We start from the raw sequence: 23698 nt of genomic DNA, 5'->3' as shown, positions 1-23698 counted from the left end.
TTACTGGAACCGTGCAAGATGCATCTGTTTTGAACACACCTTCTGAACCTTCTGTAAAAAGCATCAGTCCTAAAACTGTGCTTGAAAAAATTTTAAGATTACTTATTGTCACTTCAAATTTTAAACAAAATATTGATCCCTTATAATGTTATAACAGCTAGTTTGACAGTAATACTGAAACGCAAAATATTTACAAGCACAGGTCAACCTACTCTTCATAGAAGTTACTCCATATGTAAACCAAATGTATTTCCTGTGTATTTTCATATTATCAAAGATACGCCTGCTCATGTAAATGAATGCCACAACAAAGCCTTTTGGATTAAAAAACATTATGTTCTTATTTTAAACTGGCTACATAGCTATGGGAATTCATTCCTCCAAAAACTTCATTCTTCAAGTTGTTGAGTGGCTATAAAAAAAGTTGGCAGTATTCTCAGTTCTTATTGAGTAGGCTTACATTAATGACTGGTGTGACACAGAACGGGAAGAACTCGGATTAGTTTTGCTGCAATCTGTTAGGGTTTGAGCACCGTATGTACACACTATGCCTTTACCACAGTGAAGTTCATACGGATTGTGGTCCTGGTTGATCATCAGGTACATGCAGACAGCTAACTACTGAAGAACCTTGCAGCTGTGCCTTCCAGATGTTGCACCAACACCCCAGGTATGCAACATCAACTTACCAAGAGGTCTACTAAGACAGAAACAACTGTTGGCACATCAGGACTGAGCCCTAATATGCACTTCAAAACTGCAGGTAGAGACAAGAGGCAAATTTGTACCAACCAGAAGAGCCTCTTCTGCACGTGACATCACTAATGTAGGCTTACCCATAGATGTCAGTGCAGTAACTGGCTGTTAAAGACATTTCAAGAAATATGTGTCAGAAAAGATGATTTCTTCATAGTAAAAATGAATAGATATCATTACAGTTTTTTGTTCATCAGGGAGGTAGGGCTTTTTCAGCAAACAAAAATAATTTGCAGTTTGGTTTTAGTTTTTTTCTTTTTCTTTTTTAATTGAAATGCTGCGGGTAGCACAGTAAAGATTATACCATTAATTATATTTATATGTATTGGCATGTATACACATACTCACCACTATATCCCATTTACAGACTGGAAATTTTGAAGTAATTAAAAGGAAAAATATGGGCATCTTTTGCAGGTGGAAAGTAAATGTACTTATAGAAGCTCTAAGGAAATTATCATTGTGCTAAAACAGTGCTATACCAGAAATAAGGAAAATGAAGTGGACCAAATCTCTATACTACCATCAACAATTCATAAAAAATTTTCATAATTTTTTTCATAAAAGATGGTTTTATATCATGGGCTGTTCAGTTTGAAAAGTGTTAACAGATTATTTTTATTTATTTGGGTTGCTTGAAAAATTATGTGGAAGAAAAAGAATTTTGAATACAGCCCTTATAGTGTGATAAAGTTTTCTAACTGGTTTTAAAAATAACTCACTCTTACTGGGAGCATGTTTGAAAGTTAAGATGCCATACAGATAACTATAAAGAACAATCTGAAATCCTATTGTAATATTTTCTGACAAACTTTTTTTTTTTTTTTAAATGAATGGGCTGCAATATTAGTGTTCATGTAACTGTGTATAGATCTTTAGATAAAAAAGCTCTCAAAAGATTGCACCGCATGATGCTTCAGAACACTTAACTGTTTTCATTTACCTCTGGACTAAGGACCGCTGTGCTATCACTTGGTACATCCTCTTCATATCCTTTGTTATGAAAGCTTTCTATTTCGTGTCCCGTGCTTCCCTCACTTGGGCACTTATATGAACATCTCGGACTGTTGCTACACTGGGAAAATTCACATTTACTGTCTCCAACTTCAGAAGGTGTACATGAAAGGTGAGGAGAACCACTGTCATCCTGGTATGGAGGTGGCTGCAGTTCATCTAGCGGAGGTGTTCTTCTCATCCTCTGAATGCAGTTTGCTGAGAATAAGTGAAAATTCTTTATTTACTTTCTGATTATTTACTTTTGAAATCATTCTGTGGAAAATGGTAAGTCTAATTATCTTGACTGAGTATTTAAAAAGCTATGAAAGTCTTTTTTCACTTTACACTTCAAATTAGATTTAACAAATACTACTGAAAAATATTTGTTAAAAAATGGAAATGAATGATCTCTCAGATGAAAGAGATTTGGATAAAAGCAAAGTATATAGTCTCAATGGATTGTGTAAACCATATATAAACAAATAGAGCACAAATATGATGTGACAAAAATTCTAGGCTGGAATTTCAGGGATGCTTACCTTGCAAAAACCATTGGATATCTTAAGCCAGATGCTGTGCAGGTGGAATGTAGACCAAATAAGGAAGCAAAATGCACTCCCTAAAGCCACGATACCAAACTTCTGATTACCTCCCATGCAGTTGCTCACTGATATTAAATTATTAAACTCTGAAGACAAATACAGGCAGACACAAGTGCCTTTTCACACAAGTGAACTCTGCTCACTGGTAAATTTAACAAGTGAAGCAGTGTCTCAGACTCTTTATTAGTTTTTAAGGATAGCTAAAGGGTACATTATCTGGTGTCTAGAAGTTAGACACTAGATCCAGTCACTAAAGACAGTGGGAAAAGTATCATGAGCAATCTTGTGCTTGGGATGAATACTTGATGCTGACCATCTTTGCTTCTCACACTAGATAGATAGATAGAAATGTGGTTACATATCTCTTCTGAAAATAAACCTGATGCATTGATGTAGAAAGTTAAATCAAAATAATTACATTTCAGTTTTTGATCTCCTATTTTACTACACAGTATTACACAGATGACGAACTGGAAAAAGACGGCAAGGTGTGCAGTAGCTGAAATGAAAGGAATACCAAGGACAGGTAAAAATCTGTATCACATTTTGTTCACGTCTTCTGTAGAAGTTTTAATGAAAGATTTCAATGCCACTCACACACAGAATTAACTTATAGACAAAAATTTCAAAGCAACAATGTTTTCTGGTGTCAGACATCCCACTTCCACTCACAGAAAAATCCACCAAACAAGGAAGTTAATGAAAGTATTAACATATAGAACAATATAAGCTTTGATTTTGGATTCATGTAAGAAAGAAACTGATCATCTTTCCCACATGACAATGGTGATACATTATAGCTCATAAACAAATTTTCGTATACAGGATTGCCCTACCTATGTCCTAAATTCTCACCAAGTACAGCAACCTTTTAAGTGCTTCAGAGGTAACTGCCAGTTGTTCAACATATCACATACACCGAGTATGCAAAGTTACCCTTTACGGAACAAGGCTGAAAACACAATGATGTCACTCTCTTGGGAAACAAACAGTCTTCGCAAAAGGTCCCTTTTGTTCTCCTTTCCTCTAGAAGTCTGGGCTGTAACTGACTGTGGCATGCTGGAACATTTCATAGCATCTGGGACATGATGTAAGCCCAAACCACTGTGGCTTCAGTGCACACTGTCCATGGGATGCAAACCCAGACACATTGGCTAGAAGGGAGCCAACTGTGCACGGCAGGTCCCCAAAGCTGGGCAACTGAAGGACTGAGACCTGACAGCCCATTGTGGGGCATATCTACTGCACAAATAAATACAGGCCTCCAAGATGTGTGGGGAATGCAGGACTCTTCTTTATTTCACTGGGCCCCTAATGGGACACCTCTTAGCTTTAGCTAAGGCAAATGAGTAATTAACACACTCCTACCAGATGATGCCATTGGCAGGAACTCTCTCTTCCCTGATCAAGCCATCAGAGCCAGCCTAGCATTCAGAAAGACTCCAAATTATTGTTACAGTGCTCCTGCAAAAGGTCCTTTGCTGTTAGTTAGGCCAGTGCCACCAACTCTTGAAACTCCAGCCCCACAGGGCTGGAAAGGAAAACAGAGGAGGCAGGGAATCCTGTACTAGAGGTGTAGCCATCAGTCTAGCAGATACACATAAAAACTTAGAAACGAAACAGAGTTAAGCCAGACACTCACAATCTTCAAATCACCATGCAGGAACAGTGAGAAAAGTTCATTTGCAAAACATAGAGATATGGGAAAGCACTTTTATTTTTTATTTTAAATTTGATAACTTGTGTCCATGGAACTAGACAGACATAATTTTAGAATCTACACTGATATTTTAATTGTAATAATAATAACCACCCTTTGACTCTCTATACCATGAAAACAGGACTTCCTTTTCATAATCTATGTAATTAAATAATCTACCAGATTTAGAGCAACAACATTTCTGCTCATTGTTGCCAAAAGGCGACAAACAGCCTTAAATGAGACAATAACCACCATGTAGCTCTGACTTAATGTCTTTCTTTTCACTTGTAGTCAAGTCTGCAAAGACTTTTTAACTCCCAGCTTTTCCACAATCTAATGAAATGAAAGCATGTCTGGGTAACTATCAACACCATTATTGTCTTACATGAGTAAATAAATGACTGTGACTCACTTTTTTCACTTTGATGAACTCCATTATATGTCCCTACGGGAAAACTGCACAGGCTGTGTGACAGAACAGGTACTTTTAAATGTAGGCGGGGAAGAAGTGAAGAAAAAAAAAATTCTTATTAACAATTTTGTGACTCAAAATATCTTAGAAAAAGCTGAAACACTGGGGCAGGTTTTAACTATTTATTTTTGAAAGTTTAGTTTACCAAACAAAAATAACATGTAAATTCTTAAAACAAATATCTGGGTTTAAAAAGTTGAGGACATCTCTGTCTAAACAGGTGTGAATTGTTTTTGAACAAAAGGTTTCTCTACATAAAAGTTACACAGAAGTAACAACTAACTTCAACGATCAACCTGTCATCAAAATGTATCAAAGTTTAAAATGAAACCCACTGCTAATGCATGCTGGCCTATCACCGATTGCTTTGGAGAAAAACATTTGGAGCTGAAAGGAAAGCATGTTCTGAAGTGTTTGCATATTTACATGTAAAACCACTTGTCTATACCATACCCTATACCATGTAAGGTCTAAACTTAGACACAGTTACGCTTGTGCATACTTATATACAATGACAAAACCAAAGAACACCTTCCAAAGACCACTGAATGTGGCTAATAACGTCTGCTAAAGAATTACTCTTAACAACCTAGTGGTTACAGGGAAAATCTGAATTGTTGCACCATTTCTATACAAGTTTCCCAGAAAAATTTCCACTCTCAAGCCAGACAGGAAATAAATTTTGCCAATTCCCCTGATCAAATTAAATTACCATACCAGTTTGGACTAGACAGGGTGAAAAACATCCTAAACCTGGAAAAAAGAAATAATTACAGGGAAACCAAATCAGGTTTAGCCTGAGGTTTTTACCAGCCAGAAAATGCCAGAACAGAGGAAAGACGAATAGAAAAATCCCACATCCAGTTTTCCACCCAAAGTATGTGAAATAACTTTGCATTCTCGTAACATGAGTGAAACCAAGTTGTTTAGCAACAAATATTTAGTAGACTCTAAATTGAGAATACAGCGTATTGCTGTCTATAGGCAGATCTGAATTATCAATCTTTTAAGGCTTAACTGCTTTAATTAAAATTTTCATTCTTCTTTAGAGGGCTGGGAAAAAACCTCACGTAGTGGTAACAGTAAAATCCTTGCTCAACAAAGAAACCGGAACTACAAGTGAAATCCCTGACAAACACAAGCATATTAGCCCTTTTTTTTTTTTTCTTCCCCTGGTACACTCAGAAATTATAACATGTGAACTGTCATTAGCACATTTAAGTCAGAAGTAAGTAAATACCCTCTTTTTAGTACTGTTTTTTAAACAATGAAGGTTAATTTTGTAAATTTTCGAAATCCCTATGCAGGGGTCTGACTGAAAGGCAAGGGCAGATGATACACATTTTGCCATTGCCCCTCCAGGGACTCTCAGCAAAATCTGACACATCAACCCAGGCCAAAATGAGCATCCCTGGAACATGCGATTGATAACTATGAGAAATACATCAATTTTTTCAGTCTTTTTTTTTTTTTTTTTTCCCTGAGTGGAAGCACAGTTTAAAGATACATGAGCTTACTAAAATAAATGCTTTTTCTTTAGGGTTTCAGTTACTATATGAGCGTTCTGCTTCCAATGCTCCTCATTTCTCCTCTCTGTCCTAGTCCCCTGTGGACCATCCTAGGCTGCACATTTCACCATGAAGCTGGTGATGTTCCTTTCCACGTTCACAATGTTTAGATGTTGCTGTCTTAATTAATTTTCCCAAAGGTTGTCAGCCGCAGCACAAACCTAGCTTTCTTTAACCCGTATTTCCTGTGTAATTCCAGGAACATCCATCTCTTAACATATGGGAAAAGAAACTATCCTTGTGATTTTAAGTCCCCTGTCTCATAAGCAGTAATTAACCACTTTTGCAGCTTGGAGTTTCTCACATATATATTACTTCTTTAAATAATCATACTATTGTGAGAGGCAGCATTACTGCAAAACGTCTTTAGGAATCTGATTTCCAGTTCCTTTAAAACAAATAATCACTACATAAATTCATAATGTTTGCAAGTCATATTTTGTAATTATCAGAATATCTTCATACTCAAACAGTATTTTCTTCCTCTAATATATCTCCACATACACTATGCTTCATAATTATTTTTTTAATCTAACACAAATTTCAAGTTTTCAAGCCTTCAAGGGGTTCTATGTAAATGTTAAGACAATTTAAATAAAACATAAAATGAAATACATGTTTAAAAATTAAAGAAACCTTTCTTATTCTGAATGATTAAATAACCTCAGAGATTTCTGATATGCAGCAGACAGTCCAAATGGAATTTTCATGTTGGAACTTTTCTACCATCCAAAAATATTATGTTGACTGAATTACCCCACATTACAAGTATAAAATATAAACATTAAATATTGAATGAAACCTTGGAGCTCTCCTTCCTTTAAAATTAAAAAGCTTACATACATCTTTGTGTGGAAAAATAACATTATTTGACAATAAAACAAATTATCTTGGCATAATTTCATTCCTTTTTCAAAAGAGTTATGGCAGAAGTCTTGCTTAATGAAAAAAGGAATATAGGAGTGGTGTCGGGTCATTATAGACAATATTAAAAAAAATTACTAACTTTCTTTTTGCATTTGCCACATTTTAGACTTTTACTCACAGTTGAACTATCCTCTACATTAAGCAATTCACCAGTGAACCAGAAAAGTAATCTGTTGGAGGGGTTTTTTTAGTAAAAAATAGTTCCCCTCTGTTTCCTAATATATAGAAAATCCCATACACTATAAGCTTAATCCCAGGCCTGTGGAAATTAAAAGAGCACTGCTGCCGTTTACATCTGATGTCACATGCAGTTCTCAGCACTGCATTTTCCTCACTCTCTAAGGCTAATCCTTCTGGTCATTCACGTAATAAAAAGGCTCTCTTATGGTTTTTCTTAATAAAACTAATTAAAAAATTACTGAATTCTCTTTATGTCCAGTTCTTAAAGCTTCAATTTTCTTCCTCAGGAATGGTCTAAGACCAACTGAAGTTACAGATACGTGCACATTTAATTATTTATGAGTCTGTTTACACCCTGAGCTCACAGAACTACAGCTTGGTTTTGTTTGCTGACAAAATAAATGTGCTCTTTTCTGCACTTATTAGAGCACTTCTGATTTGTAAGAATTTATGGTCTGTTTTACAGAGCAATACAGAAAAGCACTGCACTGGTGAAAAATTCCAAGCTTTCTCTTTCCAAAATTAGCCCAAACTAGAACATTTAAACTACAAATACATTATTAAAGCATTATAGTGAACTAACTGTCAAAGACATTCTTTTGTTCCCTTCCCAAATATTTTGGTCGTCTTTCAATGAAAATTATACATTAGCATTTCTTGAATTCATTTTCTTTCAATTTAAGTATCATTCTCTGATTCCTTATATTTATATTAATCTGAATAGGAAGGAGTTCTGCTACCTGGTTCTGTATTTATACTTTCCAGCTGTTCAAAATGCATCTAAATACTTCTTAAATTTATTGGTTCAAGATTTAACCTCTTATTTATGCAAATATCAAGAAATCAAGCTTTCAGGAACTTAATTTTATTTTTCTTTAACTTTTAAAAGGAGACTTCAAAAAACTGTTCTTTTCTGAGACTACATCCAGCTCTAAAGCTTTTGGGAAGCAGTAATCTTTAAGAAGTGAAATTGTTAAACTATTTGCCTTCCCTTCCATAATTATATTTCCTCAGGTAAAGCATTTGTACTAAGCATGTTCATTCAACTTTCTAGGTACAAAAACTTATTTTCTGTCCCATTTAGATGCTGGTTTCACTTTTACTGGTTTTATAAGCAGTGAACTTTCTTTTACACAAATTTTCAGATCACCATGTTGGCTAACTTCATAAATGAACAGCCCTTCCTCTGTGCATCTGTTCCTGTTCATTTTTTCCAATTTATCAAAATTTTTAGAAAAATACCACTTCCAACAAAACAAGTTAAATGAAGTCAGAATCTTCCTTCCCCCCATTTTCAAATACACTAGAAGTCCCGCTTGCTGAAGGTGACTGACAACCACCTTTAAAATCTTAAAGAGTGCCTTGGTGACAAGGAAATGCCTTTTATCATCTCTGTGAAAATTCACCCAAATTTGGCTATTTCACCAGCATTTACAGAGCTTGACAGAAATTCAGAGCTTAACAGCCAAAAGCTTTGAAAACTCCACCCACTGTAAACCATCTCAGGCCCCTGAGAATCCCCACTTCTCACCACTGCTGCACACCAGCATCCCCTCGTACCTCTGGGCAGCAGCAGCTGGATGTGGGCTTAGAAATTATTTTCTTGTCACTGCTATCCTTCATTAGAGTACAATTTTCACTTTAAATGACGGTTCAAATTCCAGTCCAGCTTAATACTACTACAGCTGCAATATTAAGCACAGGAGCAGAGCAGCAGGATAAAGTGCTGAAAACGTGAAAAAAATCCCACAGAGGTCTAAAATCAATTCCCAGTATTGTAACACACAGCTAATATTCCTGTAATGTTCCTGCTCTCATTCTATTTGGTCTCAAATGAGGAAAGAAAGCATGATTAGAAAGCAAGATTAATGCGTTATGTGTATCATTTTCTGGAACATTTTAATATTTTTGCAGCTCATTTCAGGCATATTCATTTTTTATTTGACATGAAAAAAAAAATACAAAGTTTTCCAAGCAATACAGAAACCCCCTTCAAGATCTCAATAATTATTCATTTGATGATATAAACAAGATCCATTCAGCAGTACATACTGCACTTAAATGTGTTCCTTAGCTATCAGAATTCTATTCTTTTTTCCAAACTTTTATTTTGAATAAGATACAACTACTTCCTTTAGTAAGAACTCTCTTTGCAACTTAAAAAGCAATAACTTCATGGTTTCTTAAAAACAGCTTCACCTTGGTAGCTATATTTTGTAATTAAAAAAAAAAAAATGTGTAAAGTTCCCTAGTATTTTAGCTTTCTATTTAGTACTACCCTAACTGGTGAAAATGAACCAGGAAAGATATCTTCATCAAGCACTGCTTCCAGAATAGGAACACAAAGCTTGCTTTGATTCCTTTGCCTTGTTTTCACAGCAGATTTGGGTGCAGTGGATACTCTGTTGGAGTAAGTCACTAACACAGAGCAGCACTACAATGATTCTGCATGAATCATTTCAGCAGGGCATGCATTAAATTTTCTGCCCATCTACTTAAGATATCTGTATGATACAAATCCGGATATCTCATAACTGTTAAAAAGTGAAATATATATTATGGTGAATAATAGTACTATTATAAAAGTAGAAGTTAATGTGTTTGGCATTTTACAGATGGAGAACTAAAGTACAGGTTGAAATAAGAGGTAATAAAGATTGCTGTTAATCTAGCTCAGAAGTGCTCATAATCACAGAAAGCTTCCAATGAAGTGTGGAACTGAAACCAAGTCTTTTAAGACTAGTAACCTAGCCATTTTTTCATGTTTTCTTTGTTTGTTTTGGTTTTGTTTTTATTTCAAGCCTTGTAAATTATTATTAATCTAAAATTCACCTGAATTGTGTACCACCACCAACATGGAAACCTCCAAGCCACTAGCTTCTTAAGACATATACCCCCACAGAATTTTCCATTATCATCAGCTCTGTAGTGGAAGAGAAAACAAAAAATACAATATTAGGGTGGGGAAAAAACTAAAGGGAAGAAAAAAAAAAAAAAAGGCAAAAGGGGAAAGTAGGTGCAATGATTTATGTTGGTAAATAAACAAATGCAAGAAAGGGAGAGAAGTTTAGTAGAATTGTATATAAAAATGAGAAAAAGAGCAAAGAGAAATAAAGAACAGACAAGATGCAAACAGGAATGAAAAATTACAAACAGGTAAAATAAAGCAAAAATGACAGAGGAAGAAAGGTGAAGGAATGGGAAAAATAAAACAACACATGACATGCAAAAAAGTGGTTCAGATCTGAGAAAAAAGCAATGTCAACAGAGCAAAGAGATAAAAGAGAGATCAGTGATGTCTGATGGGTAGGAATATCCATATTTGTAGGTGAAAATCTGCACAACCTAGAGAATACAGCTAGTTACATTCCAGTAGAGGCAAGACATTTCCCAGAATAAAGACTTATTTTTATATTTATGTTTTACATTTATTATTATTATTGCTTTTGAGTGGGGAGACAATGGTAATCACTTATTCAGATCAGGAGATTCCAAAAGACCTTGATTTCTCTTATCTATTCAGGCACTTTTCCCCCTTCTTCCCTTGACACGCTGGCTCATTGACATGCTTTAGTCAAATGGACTGTATTAGATACAGTGTAATAGAGTATTCCTGTAAAAAGTATTCTAGAAAATTCAGATTTTTTTGCTTTTGAAACAGCTTTCATAACTTTACCAAATAAAAAGCAGCTAGAACACCAGAAAAACAAGGATGATCTCAGAGTACCTAACAGGTCAACCATAGAAGACAACTGTCTATATATGCTCAAGAACGCCTCTAAAACCTTTTAGATATTAGCACCTGTAGAAAGCATGCTTAGGAATAATGGCACTAGTACCACTTTTGAGGCCAACTGTCCAGAAAAAGAAAGGCAAAGACGACACTGTGAAATCACAGGAACTGATACACTTCAAAACCAAGGTACTTGTACTTCACACACCCAGTAAGAGGGCTACGACTGCATGGAAAAGGCACAGATTAAGCAGCAGGGAGCGTGTCAGCCTGTTCAACTCACTCCAGCAAGGCCTCAAACAAGTTTCTCCAGGCATAAAGAAACACAATTACTCGAAACTAAATTTCTTGCAGTTCATTGCAGCACTTTTGAGACCTCCCACTGTCACAGATGAGCTGCTTTATTAGGCTTATATGTAATATATGATGTAGTTGTTGCCATGTAATTACAAAACAGGTAATTCTCTGCATTTTGACAGGACTAGATGAATATGAGTCCGGCTGGTAAAGACATTTTCCTTCAGCCATACACCAGTCATAAGCACTATGTAAGCCCATATGAGGATGAGAGAACAGGGGCCATGCTGCAGGTTGCATACAGAGGGCTCAAAGTCTGTAGAATGATGCTTCAGCCTTCAACAAACAGTACTGGTCTTCCGTGTCATCACCCAAAGAAACAACAGCGCTGAGCAATCAAGGATCAGAGTGTTGCATATCATTCTCAACCCATTTAACTTCCCAAAATGCTAACTGGAAAATTGTGTTATGAATATAGTGTTATACCTACCATATTAAACTCACTAGCTGCTGTGACAGAGTAAAAACATGCATATCCATTAAAATTTGTTTCTCAAAGATCTTTCTTATACGAACAAAAATTTATATACCTAATTTGAAATTACTGTTTGATGCTGCTTGTTGAATAAGAGGCTTAAAGGTGGTGCACAGCAGTTAATTAGTAATCAAAGTCTGACAGCTACAGCTGCAAAATGTTTGTATGATAATTTCAAAATTGAAAATGATTTATTTCACTCTACATGAAATTAGTGTACACTCATTAGAAAGTCAGTGATTATCTTGAAAAGTACTACTGAAACATTTCAGTAGCTTTGCTGCAACATCAGAAGGTATAAAACATATTTGTCCAGACCTATAACCATCCCACCCTTTCTCATAATTTGGTGTCAGCAAAGTTTTAAGATTCTATTATTACAACTGAAAACATACTCAGCACAATGACGTTTAACATGGTTCATAACCAGAATGACATTTTTTTCAAATCTCAGCATTAAGAGTTTAAACTACTTTATTAACAAACCACTTTAATAAGCTATATATAAAACCAGTATGTAACTGATACATGCACACATTGCAACAAACAAAATTCTGATTAAATATAAGGAAAAAACTTTGAAAATAGAGTGGCTATAGACTAGAATAGGTTACCCAGAGAGGCTGTGCAATCAACAGCATTGAAGGTTTTAAAAGCTCTCCTGGCTAGGGCCCTGAGCAACTAAGTCTGACTTTGAAGTTAGCTCTCTTTCAACCAGGCGATCAGACTAGATGACCTCCACAGGTCCTTTTCAACCAGTTATTCACTGATTCTACAACATATACTAAAAATCTCAATTCAATACTCTAACATTCAAGGATGGGGAGCATCTCAAATACAGGCATCGGAAATATCTATAAAGCTCCTTCTATAATACAGCAGTTTAACAATTCATAGGCAAGTATGGCTTCGCTGTGTATGCTAGATACCTTGCTGCATCCTGTATTAAATACATATACCTACCAGCATAGTACTTTCATTCCTAAAAAACAAAAAGCCAATAAAAAAAACAAAACCCAAAGCCACCACCACCAAAAAACCCCCAACCCAACCCCAAAGAAACAAATAATACAAGGAGCAAAAGAGGTTCAGAATACTTTGTTAACTGGTGGTGTTCTACTTGCAGCTGACTACATTTAGACAATGTAGTATCACTGAAATTTTTACTTGGATAAAATGAACATGCCAAGGTACAGACTTTTAAGTTAAAAATATCCTAATAATAGTTTACACACACATATATATCAGAACACATCTATACACACACACCCCCCACAGCCACGTATCAGTAACAGTTTAAGGTTTATGAAATATTAAATACAATGAAGATTACACTGAGGAAGTAATACCCATTATGAAATGCTGATGTTAGACTGCAAATATTGACCTTTATGATTTGCCATGTGAAAAAGCCTTAATTTGCTTGGTTTTCAAACTTTTAACAATAAATATGATAGCTTAGATGGTAGAACGAAAAGAAAACCAAAACCAAAACATTTGCTATCACTTTGCATTAACATTTTGACCAGTCAACAATTCAGCAGTGATGAAATGTGCAGTTTGATTCAAAGTAAGACAAGGCTATTTAAATAACTCAAAATAAGAAATGGGTATTGAAACATTAGAATTTTGATAAGCGATCACAGCTGCACTAGAATTAGTTTCTATAGCAACAGAGGAAATAATATGGAGAATTGCACTGCAATACAAGATGGATTCCTTACAAACACTGCTGTTCAAATAGAAAACTTTAAAATTATTCACTGCATTAAAATATTTCTATTAAAATGGTTATTCAAATATCCTATAGCTTGTACTTCATACATTGTTCTATTTTCGTTCTCCAGGAATCTATCTATTCAAGTTTCATATCACATTTTCACACTTTCCCCCATTGCTTACCTTCCTATTTTAAAATTAAAGTCACTTATTCTGAAGAATACAGTATCTTTGATCTCAAACTAATCTGCATTTTCAATAATTTTTTTTATTACCCCTACACAGAAGCACTCATTACATTTATTTTTCCAGCAGTGCACTTGTAAAACATAAGAGAATGCTTTAAACATGCTATTCATAAGAAGCTGCATCACAGCCGTGAGAATTAACATCACTATGGAACTTCCGAAACTTGTAGTCATATGAGACTTGCACTAGCTTTTATCAGTGTGCACTCTCATGTCCTAAGCATGATTAAGAAACCATAGCAAATCTATTAGTATTCATGGACCAAATACCCATAAGATGGTGAGATAAAAGCCTTTTAGCTGAGCACATCTTTAGATATCAAATGTTGCTCATTTCTAACACTAAGAATTATTGTTTCGTTGCATAGTCTCTGGTTCTAGCTATTTTTGGCAACTAATTAAAAGCATATGCCTGAACCCTTTATGTATTTTGCCCATATAATGAGACCTATTACTCTAGCTTATTCTATCCTTTTGAGTTCCAAAGTATCTTTCGAGTTACCATGGATACAAGTGATATGCTTTCTCCCACAACTGCTTTGTGTGCCTTATCAAACACCAGAAAACTGACACAGTGGGAATCTGAGCCATCTATACAGGAGGAACATCTAACCCCTCGGAAGTGTTCCTGGTTTTTTTTTTTTGGCTCCCCTCAAAAAACTGAGGTATGCCTTATTGTAATAAAACAAACAAGCAGGTTCTTTTCTATCTGAAATCTAGTAGCTTTGCTCAAGGAAAACAAAATGAAAAAAGGTGCAGACATAAAGCAATTTAATCTGATCAACTCTGAAACAGTGTTATAATGAAAATGGGAGTACACAGAATTATTCTGAAGTTTCCTGTTTATTTTGCGTTGACAGAGTTTAAGTGTTTCTAGATCAATATATCCACTGGGGATGTAAAATGCAGCAAATTTCAGAAAGTGTTTCAAGGAGTTGCAGAAAGATTGCATGCAACCTCAAGATTATGCATAAACTAGAGTAAATAAAACACCCTTAAAAAGAAATTGTTAGGCCTCCGTATACCAATTCATTATGGGCATTTTCAAATGCAAATTGCATTCCAACAAGCTGGGAATAATTTGTACTGATCAGTGAAGAGGGCAGTTAGTAAACTGATTTTTTCATTATGTTTCTGTATTCTGACCTCTTCTTAAAAACAAAAGACTCCCACTCAGGCAGCAAAATTTACGCAGGATTCAAAAACCAAGTGCTGATACTAACATAATCTGAATTAATGTATAAGTAGTAAAAGGGAATATCCAGAAGGAAAAATAAATTATTGTAATATGAACTTGATACAGATGCATTCAGAACTATCTCTCAACTTTCAATGCATTAAATCACTGGAAAGACATCAGCTGCATAAATCTGCAATGAAGGCAACTAAGTGCTAGAGAGCCAGAGAAAAGTGGGTAAGCAAATGCTGCTCTTGCCCCTTTTCCTCGGTTATCTAAACTTCTCTAAACATTACATCAAAACACTCAAAAAAACAACTTACCTGACTTGTTCATACCCACAAGCTCAGCCTTGCTCTGAAATACAGATTTTGAAGCATAATACCTGAGCCAGAGACACTGAAGCGTAAAAAGCAGACTCTTATGCTTGTTTGTATTGATTATATTGATTATAAAATAACTGTATCATTCTGGTAAAGTCTTCCACAAGCACATATGAACCAGAGACATATTAAATATTTTCATTTTTCTAACAGTGTCACTGTAAATTAGACTTATATTTGCACGGATTTCATAAGATACATTTCACTTTTACATTTAACTTTGAACAGCCTCAGGTAATGATATTTTCTTTTGGGGGTGAAAACCATCTACATAATGTTTTTACTGTGAACATTCAACTAGAATTAAATCTCACTTCTTCCTCCCCACCCCCCAAAATTTCTTTTAGAAGTAACTGAAAGCTAGAGAACAATGAAAAGGAACTCAAATTTGACTACTACATTGTGATATTTATGGTAAATCATCTGTATTATCAAATTATTACTAGTTGTGTAGTTTAATGTTAGAATCACTCACACAAAAAAATGAGCAGCTGGAACAGCGGAGATATTTACACGATGGCTCCTGCCATTACATTCACCGTTACACATGCTATCAGTTCTCTGTATAGTATTCTCCTGGATTATCTGCACAAAATCACACAAGAGACCTCCCATTCCTCTCTGAGTAGAATGCAAGTGTGAACTAGTATTTTTTAAGATATTAACTACCATTGTTAGCATCCTTCATAAAAAGGCTTCTTAGGTTCTTCTTTTGCAGATTCTCAGAATTTGTCTGGAAACTGCCACCGTTGTTCCCTACACCTCTGAGGCCAACCCATTGCCTTTAACACTAACGACAACAACTGTTTTTATTTGCAAAGATTTTCTTCTCATATAGCCCCTTCTTGTTAACAGGAAGGAAGTGGCACCAGGAGCAGCAGATGGTTCAGGGCAGTGGTTCTCATTGCCAGCAAAAGGAATTTTGCTCTGAACAGTCAAAGGTAACAGCCATTATCAAACAGGATGATGAGTTTCTCTGAAGGAGAGCATTAGATGCTAGTCTCTTAACAGCTTAATTTTCCCTCAGTTACAAGGGAAAATGACCATTCAGCTCAAAACACTTTTTCAAACTTTACCAGACCTACTCAAGAGTTACCTATTTGACAAATTTTCTGTGTACACACAATTCACGATCCAAGATTTGACAGGAAAAGAAAAAAAGGTATCAGAGCAGTACAATCAACTTAATCTTCCAGAAGAGCTTCTTGGAAATTTTCATGTGATTATTCCTACACTATAATTTAAGCAAAGAAACATTGTAAAATCCAGGAAAACGACATCATTATTCTCTCTCATTTTTCTCACAATCTAAAAATAGTTCCATTCTGGCATTACATACAGAATTTAGCAGAGCCAAATATGAAGCACTCCAAACAAAATAGTTTTGAAAGGGTAGGTACAAATTAATGCAAAATTAGACTAGTGTTCTGTTTTGTATCCATCCGATCTTGAAAATAAGTGCAAGAGATTTTTTTGATTTTCACTCTAGTCATAAAATTGCCACAAATTCTACATATGCCACAGAAACACTTCGAAGTATAATAAATCTTAATAACATCTACCATAGATGCTATTGTACTTCTCATTTCAGAGTTGCCTTTTTTTCCTATTAAAATTCACAGGATTGGAAAAAATTCTAAAAAGATGTTATCTGTTTTAAACCTTACTAACATGTGTTTTTAGTGCTGAGGATTTAAAAACAAAGTTTCAGAAGTCATTACACATACTACCGAACTACAGGCTGCTAAAATACGCACAACAAATCAGATACAACAAAAACAGAAACTATGAGATACTGGAAGCCGCAGAAAGTTTTAGCAAAATCAAGTAATATTCTAAACAAGATTCCTTGAAGATATGAAGAAATTAGTCTAATCACTAGTGTTACCTTGACCAATTTAAACCAGAACAGATGCTGCCCCTCTTTTTTGCCAAAAGATACAGAGTTGGCCCTGACCTTTCACTTATAAGTGCGTTGTCTGGTACAGATGTCAACTCCGTGCAGTAAACAACAGCAATTGTGTCACCTGTTCAAGTCATATACATAAGCTGTATTTGTTCAGGCTGAGCATTTTCAAAGAAAAGAAAAATCACACCTGAAGTCAGCCTCTTGAAGAGATGAACCTTTTGTAGTTTCATTCTCCCAGATTTGGATTTTTCAGATACACATGCTCTTATCAGCTCTATTTTTAACCTGCCGCTTATATAGATTACTTAAAATTCTGAACATGTTTACATTATCCATCCAGCAGGCTAATGGAACTGCATACCAGACAGTCATGCATAATTCAAATCAATATCCTCAGGCTTGCAACTCTTAAGTCAAAGCTGCCTTTAAATAAGCTGGGTGTGACTTTAACATGAATAAAATGTATCTAGTTTTTAACCTTTATCTGACAAATTGATGTATTTGCAAAGGAATGTCATAAATCTTCTTTAAAAATTAAAAAAAATAGAAAATCACGATAACTGAAAATCTTTTAAAGAACACTTTTAAGGACAAAATTTAGAATTTAGTCCTTATTTAGTCAATTTAGTCAACAAGACTGAGCACAAAGGTTTCAAATAGAGAGCTGGGTATTTTTAAAATTTTTTTTTATAAGCAAAATTTACAAATATATACATAAAAACACATCCTGGCAGAATATTACATAGTGTGGAAAGTGAATGTAGCAGGATTTCCTATTTACAAATGTAAAGATTGAGCTTTAATTGAATTGGGTGTAGGTGACTCCACACAAGAAAATCTTATACCTAGTTAAGCATGTCTGCTAGCTTCTCTCTAAGGACCAGAATCAGAATTTCCATAATAAAATACTATTTTATATATCCTTTTGAGTTTTCCTATGTGCTTTCATGATTCCATCACAGCAGATAACCTTCAGCCACACTGAAATGACCAGAAGCATGGCAATTACACTAGCTAAGGATCTATTTCCAGCTTACTTGTGAATACAGTGGAGGAAAGGTAACTGCAAACAAAAAACCTCACACCCCCCATCTACAAAACTCCCCCTCCAAACAAAAAGAACACAAAACAATAAAAAAAAAAAGGGACTCAAGTTGTATAATAGATCACATCATGTTTTCCCTTTCCCCCAAGGAAAATATTCCAATTATTCTTAAAAGTTAGGATAACTTTATAACACAGTGTTGCAAGTAGCACCTAAGAGCTTATTTTAACAAGAAAAAAACCCATGAAGACAAACCCTTGCCTGCACAGAAACTACAGACACAATTTCATGTTGTTTACTCAGATACAATAGTCTCCCAATAAATATAAACAATTAAAGTATCCATGAAAATAGTCATCCTAACAATAAAATACGTTATTAGATAAAATTGGTAATGTTATGTTGTACAAGGACAAAATATTAATTAAATAATTCCAAGAGAATACTTATGATACAGTTATAGATATCTGTGCAATTGATACATGCACATAAGAAAAATAATATGCACTGACTAGGTAACAAACCAAAAAGAGTTCAAGTTACAAAAACAGCTCCTTGTTCTTTGAGCAAAAAGAGGGTTAAAATGTAATGTGATTAGATTATAAAAAAACAGTCCTAATGATAACTGGCCTTTAACCTAGGGGAAAAAAAGCACAACTGGGAGGCAAACATTAGTTTGAGACTAGAGTTAAAATTTTTCTGGTTTTAACCTGTAAAGTTAAAAAGAATGATCCATTTATCCATAGGCATTATGGAGGAAGAACTGATAAAGTGTTGTTTTGTAATATTCTTATGTAAAGTTGTAATAACTTTTTTAGTTCCCATATCTATTTAACAAGTACTGCTCCATTCTGCTGACTGTTCTCAGCAGCTGAGTACTGGGTGCATGCAGGATGACACTCCTTGTTCTAATGCACCATCTAAAAAGAGATTTCCAGTCTACTGTTCAATCCTGTTTCTTAGTCTCTCATTCCATGGTAAGAGCCATGGGATCTCTGTAATTAGGGTTAAGGTTAATGAAAATTGTACCTTCTTTTGTCTATTTTGTGGAAGTCTTTCAGAACAAGACCTGTCTCATGATATACATGCATAAAGATCAATGAAATTCCTCCCCTATATCACTAGAAATTACCATAATACCAAGAAAAAAGAATGCCCATACTCGATAGCTTTTAGATCGGTACAAGAAATACCCAGTTTGCAATGTGAATTCTCAGAATCAGCAAAAGCACCAGGTTCATCAAGAAAGTGATCTTTTCTGCTGATACAGTACTACCTCTTGCGTTTACATCACAAATCAGTTCTACATTTTATTAATGTAGAACATTTATATCAAATACAACACCACAAGGAACTACTTCAGCCACAAATATATGTGAACTTTTCCTAGTTAACAGCAGATCTTGATTCTTTCATAAATTCCAGATTCAAAGAGATGAGAGACTTCTTAAAATAAAGTTTACAATAAAATGGAAACTTTCCTGTTAATTATTAACGTATGATTTACATCGCTTCAGAGACATCATATTGCTAAGGGTGACTTTCTTCAAAGCCTTCACATCAATGCAAAGGGTATTTCTTCAAAGACTTCAAAATGCTGGCAGGAGGAACCTGATTTGTGAGACTACTTTGCTCACTTGTGCACATCAGGAAAAAAAGCCCTCTCCCATTGGAGGGCAGTTTTTCCTCCTGTTTGGAGTTGATCTAGCTGGAAAAGGAGTTTTCCTGTTAAAAAGCTTATCACCACCACTGACTTTGAGTTTTGTTACTAGTTTTCCTCTCTCAGCAGTAGATGACATGCATGCTTTAACATCATCTTTTCCCAGCATCTCTGCTGCTAATCAGAGGGTAAATCCATTATTTCAGGATTATTAAAATTCATTCTATGAAGACATTTCATGTGTTTCCTTTGGTTGACAAGGCTGTGCACAACTTTGATATCATCTATCTGGCTTTTAAGTTAAAAGTTATCCATGTAAATCTATTCTCTTCCAAACTTTGTTTAAACTCAGACATAGATGTCCTTTTAAATCCCATGTTCACATCTTGCCTCTCCATAGTATTCCTCAAGAAAATTACAAGAATAATACTGAATTTCACATGTACTTTATACCCTATCCGTGAATTTTCTCCATTCCAGGTCTCCAGACTTTGTAAACACTATGCATTCTGCCATTCGTGCAGGTAAGGAACCACAACCACAGCATGAAGATACCCTAATATGTGAAGTTCTCTGCTATCGGGAACTTTTAAAAAGACAAAGGGTAACGCTTTCTTGGGAAGTAAAAAAAGAACTGAATTCTGTAAAACTGAATAAAAGACAGAGCAAAAGTTAATCTTTAAATCACCTTAGTCCCTGCAATGCTTAGTTGACTATATATTTTTGGGAAATATGCATCATAATTTCAAAAACTTAACAGAACTGACTTCCACTATTATAGAACAATAGAGGACTGCCATAATGCACTAAGATGATACTCTGAAACTCTTAAAAAACCCCAACCAACCAAACCACACCATCAGAGAAAATAAGTAGAAAAAATGGAAATCAAGTTAACTCTGGACATTGTTCTGCAGATCCTTAAATTACAAAAGTATCTTTTCTTTTACACAATACCCTGAAACATTCCCTTGATATGGCTGTGGATTGAACTGCTATGCTCTCTAGAGGCTTCAAAACCACAAGAAATTCTTTCTCCAATTTTTAAGGGCTTGGAAGCAATGAAGACTCACTCCAGTTTACCAACAAACGAGAGGTAGACACACATAATCAGGGGTCAGACTTTGTAACATTAGTATTGCATCTTTGCACTTTCTCTTGTACTACATGAAAATTTTTAATTACTCTTAAAATAAGACATGTCAAGGGTAGATGCCCACATAATAGAAAACAAGCATAAGCAAGCTGGATCAACTAAACAAATATTGTAATTAAAAAATCCCCTATTTCTCTCCCAAAGTCTGCAAAAAGTGCATCAAGAATGGTATCAGTTGATAGTACACAAGCACTATCAGCTGATATATACAAATATGAGTGTCTGAACTGTCTCAGAGCTGTAACATGAGTCAGCCTTCAAAATACACTCTGAAACATTTGGGAAACACTGCTCTGAAAATTACTTAAGACTTGTGTTAAGTGTCTTTACTGAATACCCTTTCAAAGTATCTATTTGGAGCCCTAGGTCTACCCAAAGCTGCAGGCCAAAAAGAGTATTTTCTTCCAGCAGGTATTACACCAGAGAAATCTCACAGGTAAACTGATAAAGGCACATCAAAGAAAAATGAGTGGCCACCTTCTTCCTAAATATTCTTTCCATTGTATTTCTAATTAATTTCTTTAAAGCACATTAGAGGAAAAAGAAGATAAATAACTATTTAAGTTATGATCTAGTATTCAACTGAGCTTTCAGTCTTCCAGTCTGAATACCAGCTCATATTCCCTGTGTGCCATCATCTTCTTTGCTTGAAATTCTTAGCATCTGAAATGTACGGATACATAGACTGATTTTGAAAGAACTTTGTGGCTTTAGTTTACTGAACAACAGCACAACCATACTGAAGCCCACACTCTACAGTTCTGAGACAAAAAAAAATCCATTCACACTTGCCTTGAAAATAGATCTGCTTATATGCAAGGACTAATGACAGAAACTAAACTGGAAAACATATGGTTATCATGGGATTCACTGATTCTTCCTCTCTCAGCCTGTCCAGTGGCTTTCACCTTAGCTTGACAAGTCTGAAGAAGTCGGATCCTGCTTTACAGAAGACATTTACAGAGAAAACCCACCCCAGGTTCCTTTAACAAACTGGGGAGATTCACCTGTATACCAGTTTTGAGATGCCTGTGAAAGAGGTTTTGGTCTTGATGTTGGGTAGATACTGAAAGAAAAATATATATATATACTTCAAGTAGTTCAGTGAAGAGAGTTTTCCCAAGACATGAAAACTCACAAGAAAGAAAGAAAAGGCAAAAAGCTGCATACAGAATCAGATCCAAGAGATTCCAGAAGAACAGTCGCCTTCACGTGCAAAGATTGACACCGAGGAGCAAGGCAAACATATGTCCAACAGACACACCAACATAAAGTGCCGAAAGCCTACAGAAGAATAAAAGTGGAGAAGATAAACTACAAAAATAACATCATATTCTACCTTCACAATATGGAAAAGATGGATAAAATCCAGTAGCATATGCCTGCTAGAGCAGCAGATTCTCATTTAAGAGAACTTATGTTTTCTCACTGCAGTCTTTTAGTGCTTCCATATGTTTCCAAAAAACCTTGTGAAATGTAAGGCATTTGGGCCAATCTCAGAAATAGAGCCTCTGAACAAACATGTCTTCAGCCGTGGGGCTTTATCAATTGAGAAGTTAGAAAAAGACTTTTAAATAGGCTGGAGACAGAACCTGTGGTTGTACTGAGCTGCTAAACTATAGCTAAATATAGTACATCTAAGTATGCTAAGTAAGCAAGCAAGCTTACTACTTTTTTCCATTATGGTGTCACTTTGCTTCAGAATTGGGATCAGTCCCCCTTGCTTGCTTCCTAATCTGGAATTTTACACAGCTGTTAAAGAGGTGATTTGGGCAAGACATGCTTTAAGAACGTCACAAAATAAAAAACCAGACTGTATTCTTCCCCTCTTCTACCTTTCTCCTCTCAAGGGATTCAGACAGTCCTGATTTCAAAAGCAAAGAAGAACCTGCAGCTTTTGAAATCTGCCTGCAAAACTGTAATTTCAATATGTTTATCCTAACATTTCAAAGTTCTAAAACTTCTGTTTTTAGGGATTTCAGGGACAGCTTCCTTAAAGAAAATATATTGCACTTGCCTGTGAAGCTTATAGAGAGAACAAAGACACAACTTGCTTGTATAATGCTTGAGTTTTTAAAGTTCAGGAAGTAGCCACTACTGGAGACAGGTTAGTTTAATATCATATAATATGTTTTTCTGAAACTGAAGTTATTAAGAAACTATGGTCCATTTGAGATCACAAAACATAGAAACAAAAAAATATTTCCAATTACCAAAGTACAAAGAATAATGCCAATTTAAAATTTAAAGTTTGTACACTTCCTTATTTAGATCACTATTTCAATTCATAATCTACTTGTTAGCTGAAAAAGTTATTTTTCCTTTTTTTTTCTTTATTTTCTGACACAGATGTGCAATATCATAGCCTATATTAATCCCCTCTTCCAAAATATTACAAATAATTGGAGCACATAAAAGCAATACTACGTATTCAACTGGGTAACAGCAGCATTTGAAATGGCAGGGAATAATACAAGTAGGATGCACATTATAAAAAAAGAGCAGTAAGTTGTATCAGGATATGTGTCAGGAAAAAGAAAAAAACGTCACTTCAGAAAGTATCCATACTTTACTGGATAACATGAGAAAGAACAGAAAGAATATCACTGGCAAAAATAAGATTTCGAACTTTG

At 35.1% G+C, this 23698-nt stretch overlaps 1 protein-coding gene across 5 annotated transcripts in view; it reads right to left on the bottom strand.

The window, feature by feature from the left end:
• The window catches only part of SYT14 (synaptotagmin 14), a 93908-nt gene that overhangs the window by 30822 nt on the left and 39388 nt on the right, over window positions 1–23698 (bottom strand). For all 5 annotated transcript variants that reach the window (XM_037405910.1, XM_037405911.1, XM_037405912.1 and 2 more), the window contains one exon: window positions 1700–1968. In XM_037405910.1, the coding sequence (XP_037261807.1) occupies window positions 1700–1968 (269 nt within the window). The remainder of the gene's footprint in view (window positions 1–1699; window positions 1969–23698) is intronic.

The sequence above is a fragment of the Falco rusticolus genome, chromosome 12 (assembly GCF_015220075.1).
Source record: "Falco rusticolus isolate bFalRus1 chromosome 12, bFalRus1.pri, whole genome shotgun sequence".
Lineage (NCBI taxonomy): Eukaryota > Metazoa > Chordata > Aves > Falconiformes > Falconidae > Falco > Falco rusticolus.
This window is presented reverse-complemented; position numbering and strand designations above follow the sequence as displayed.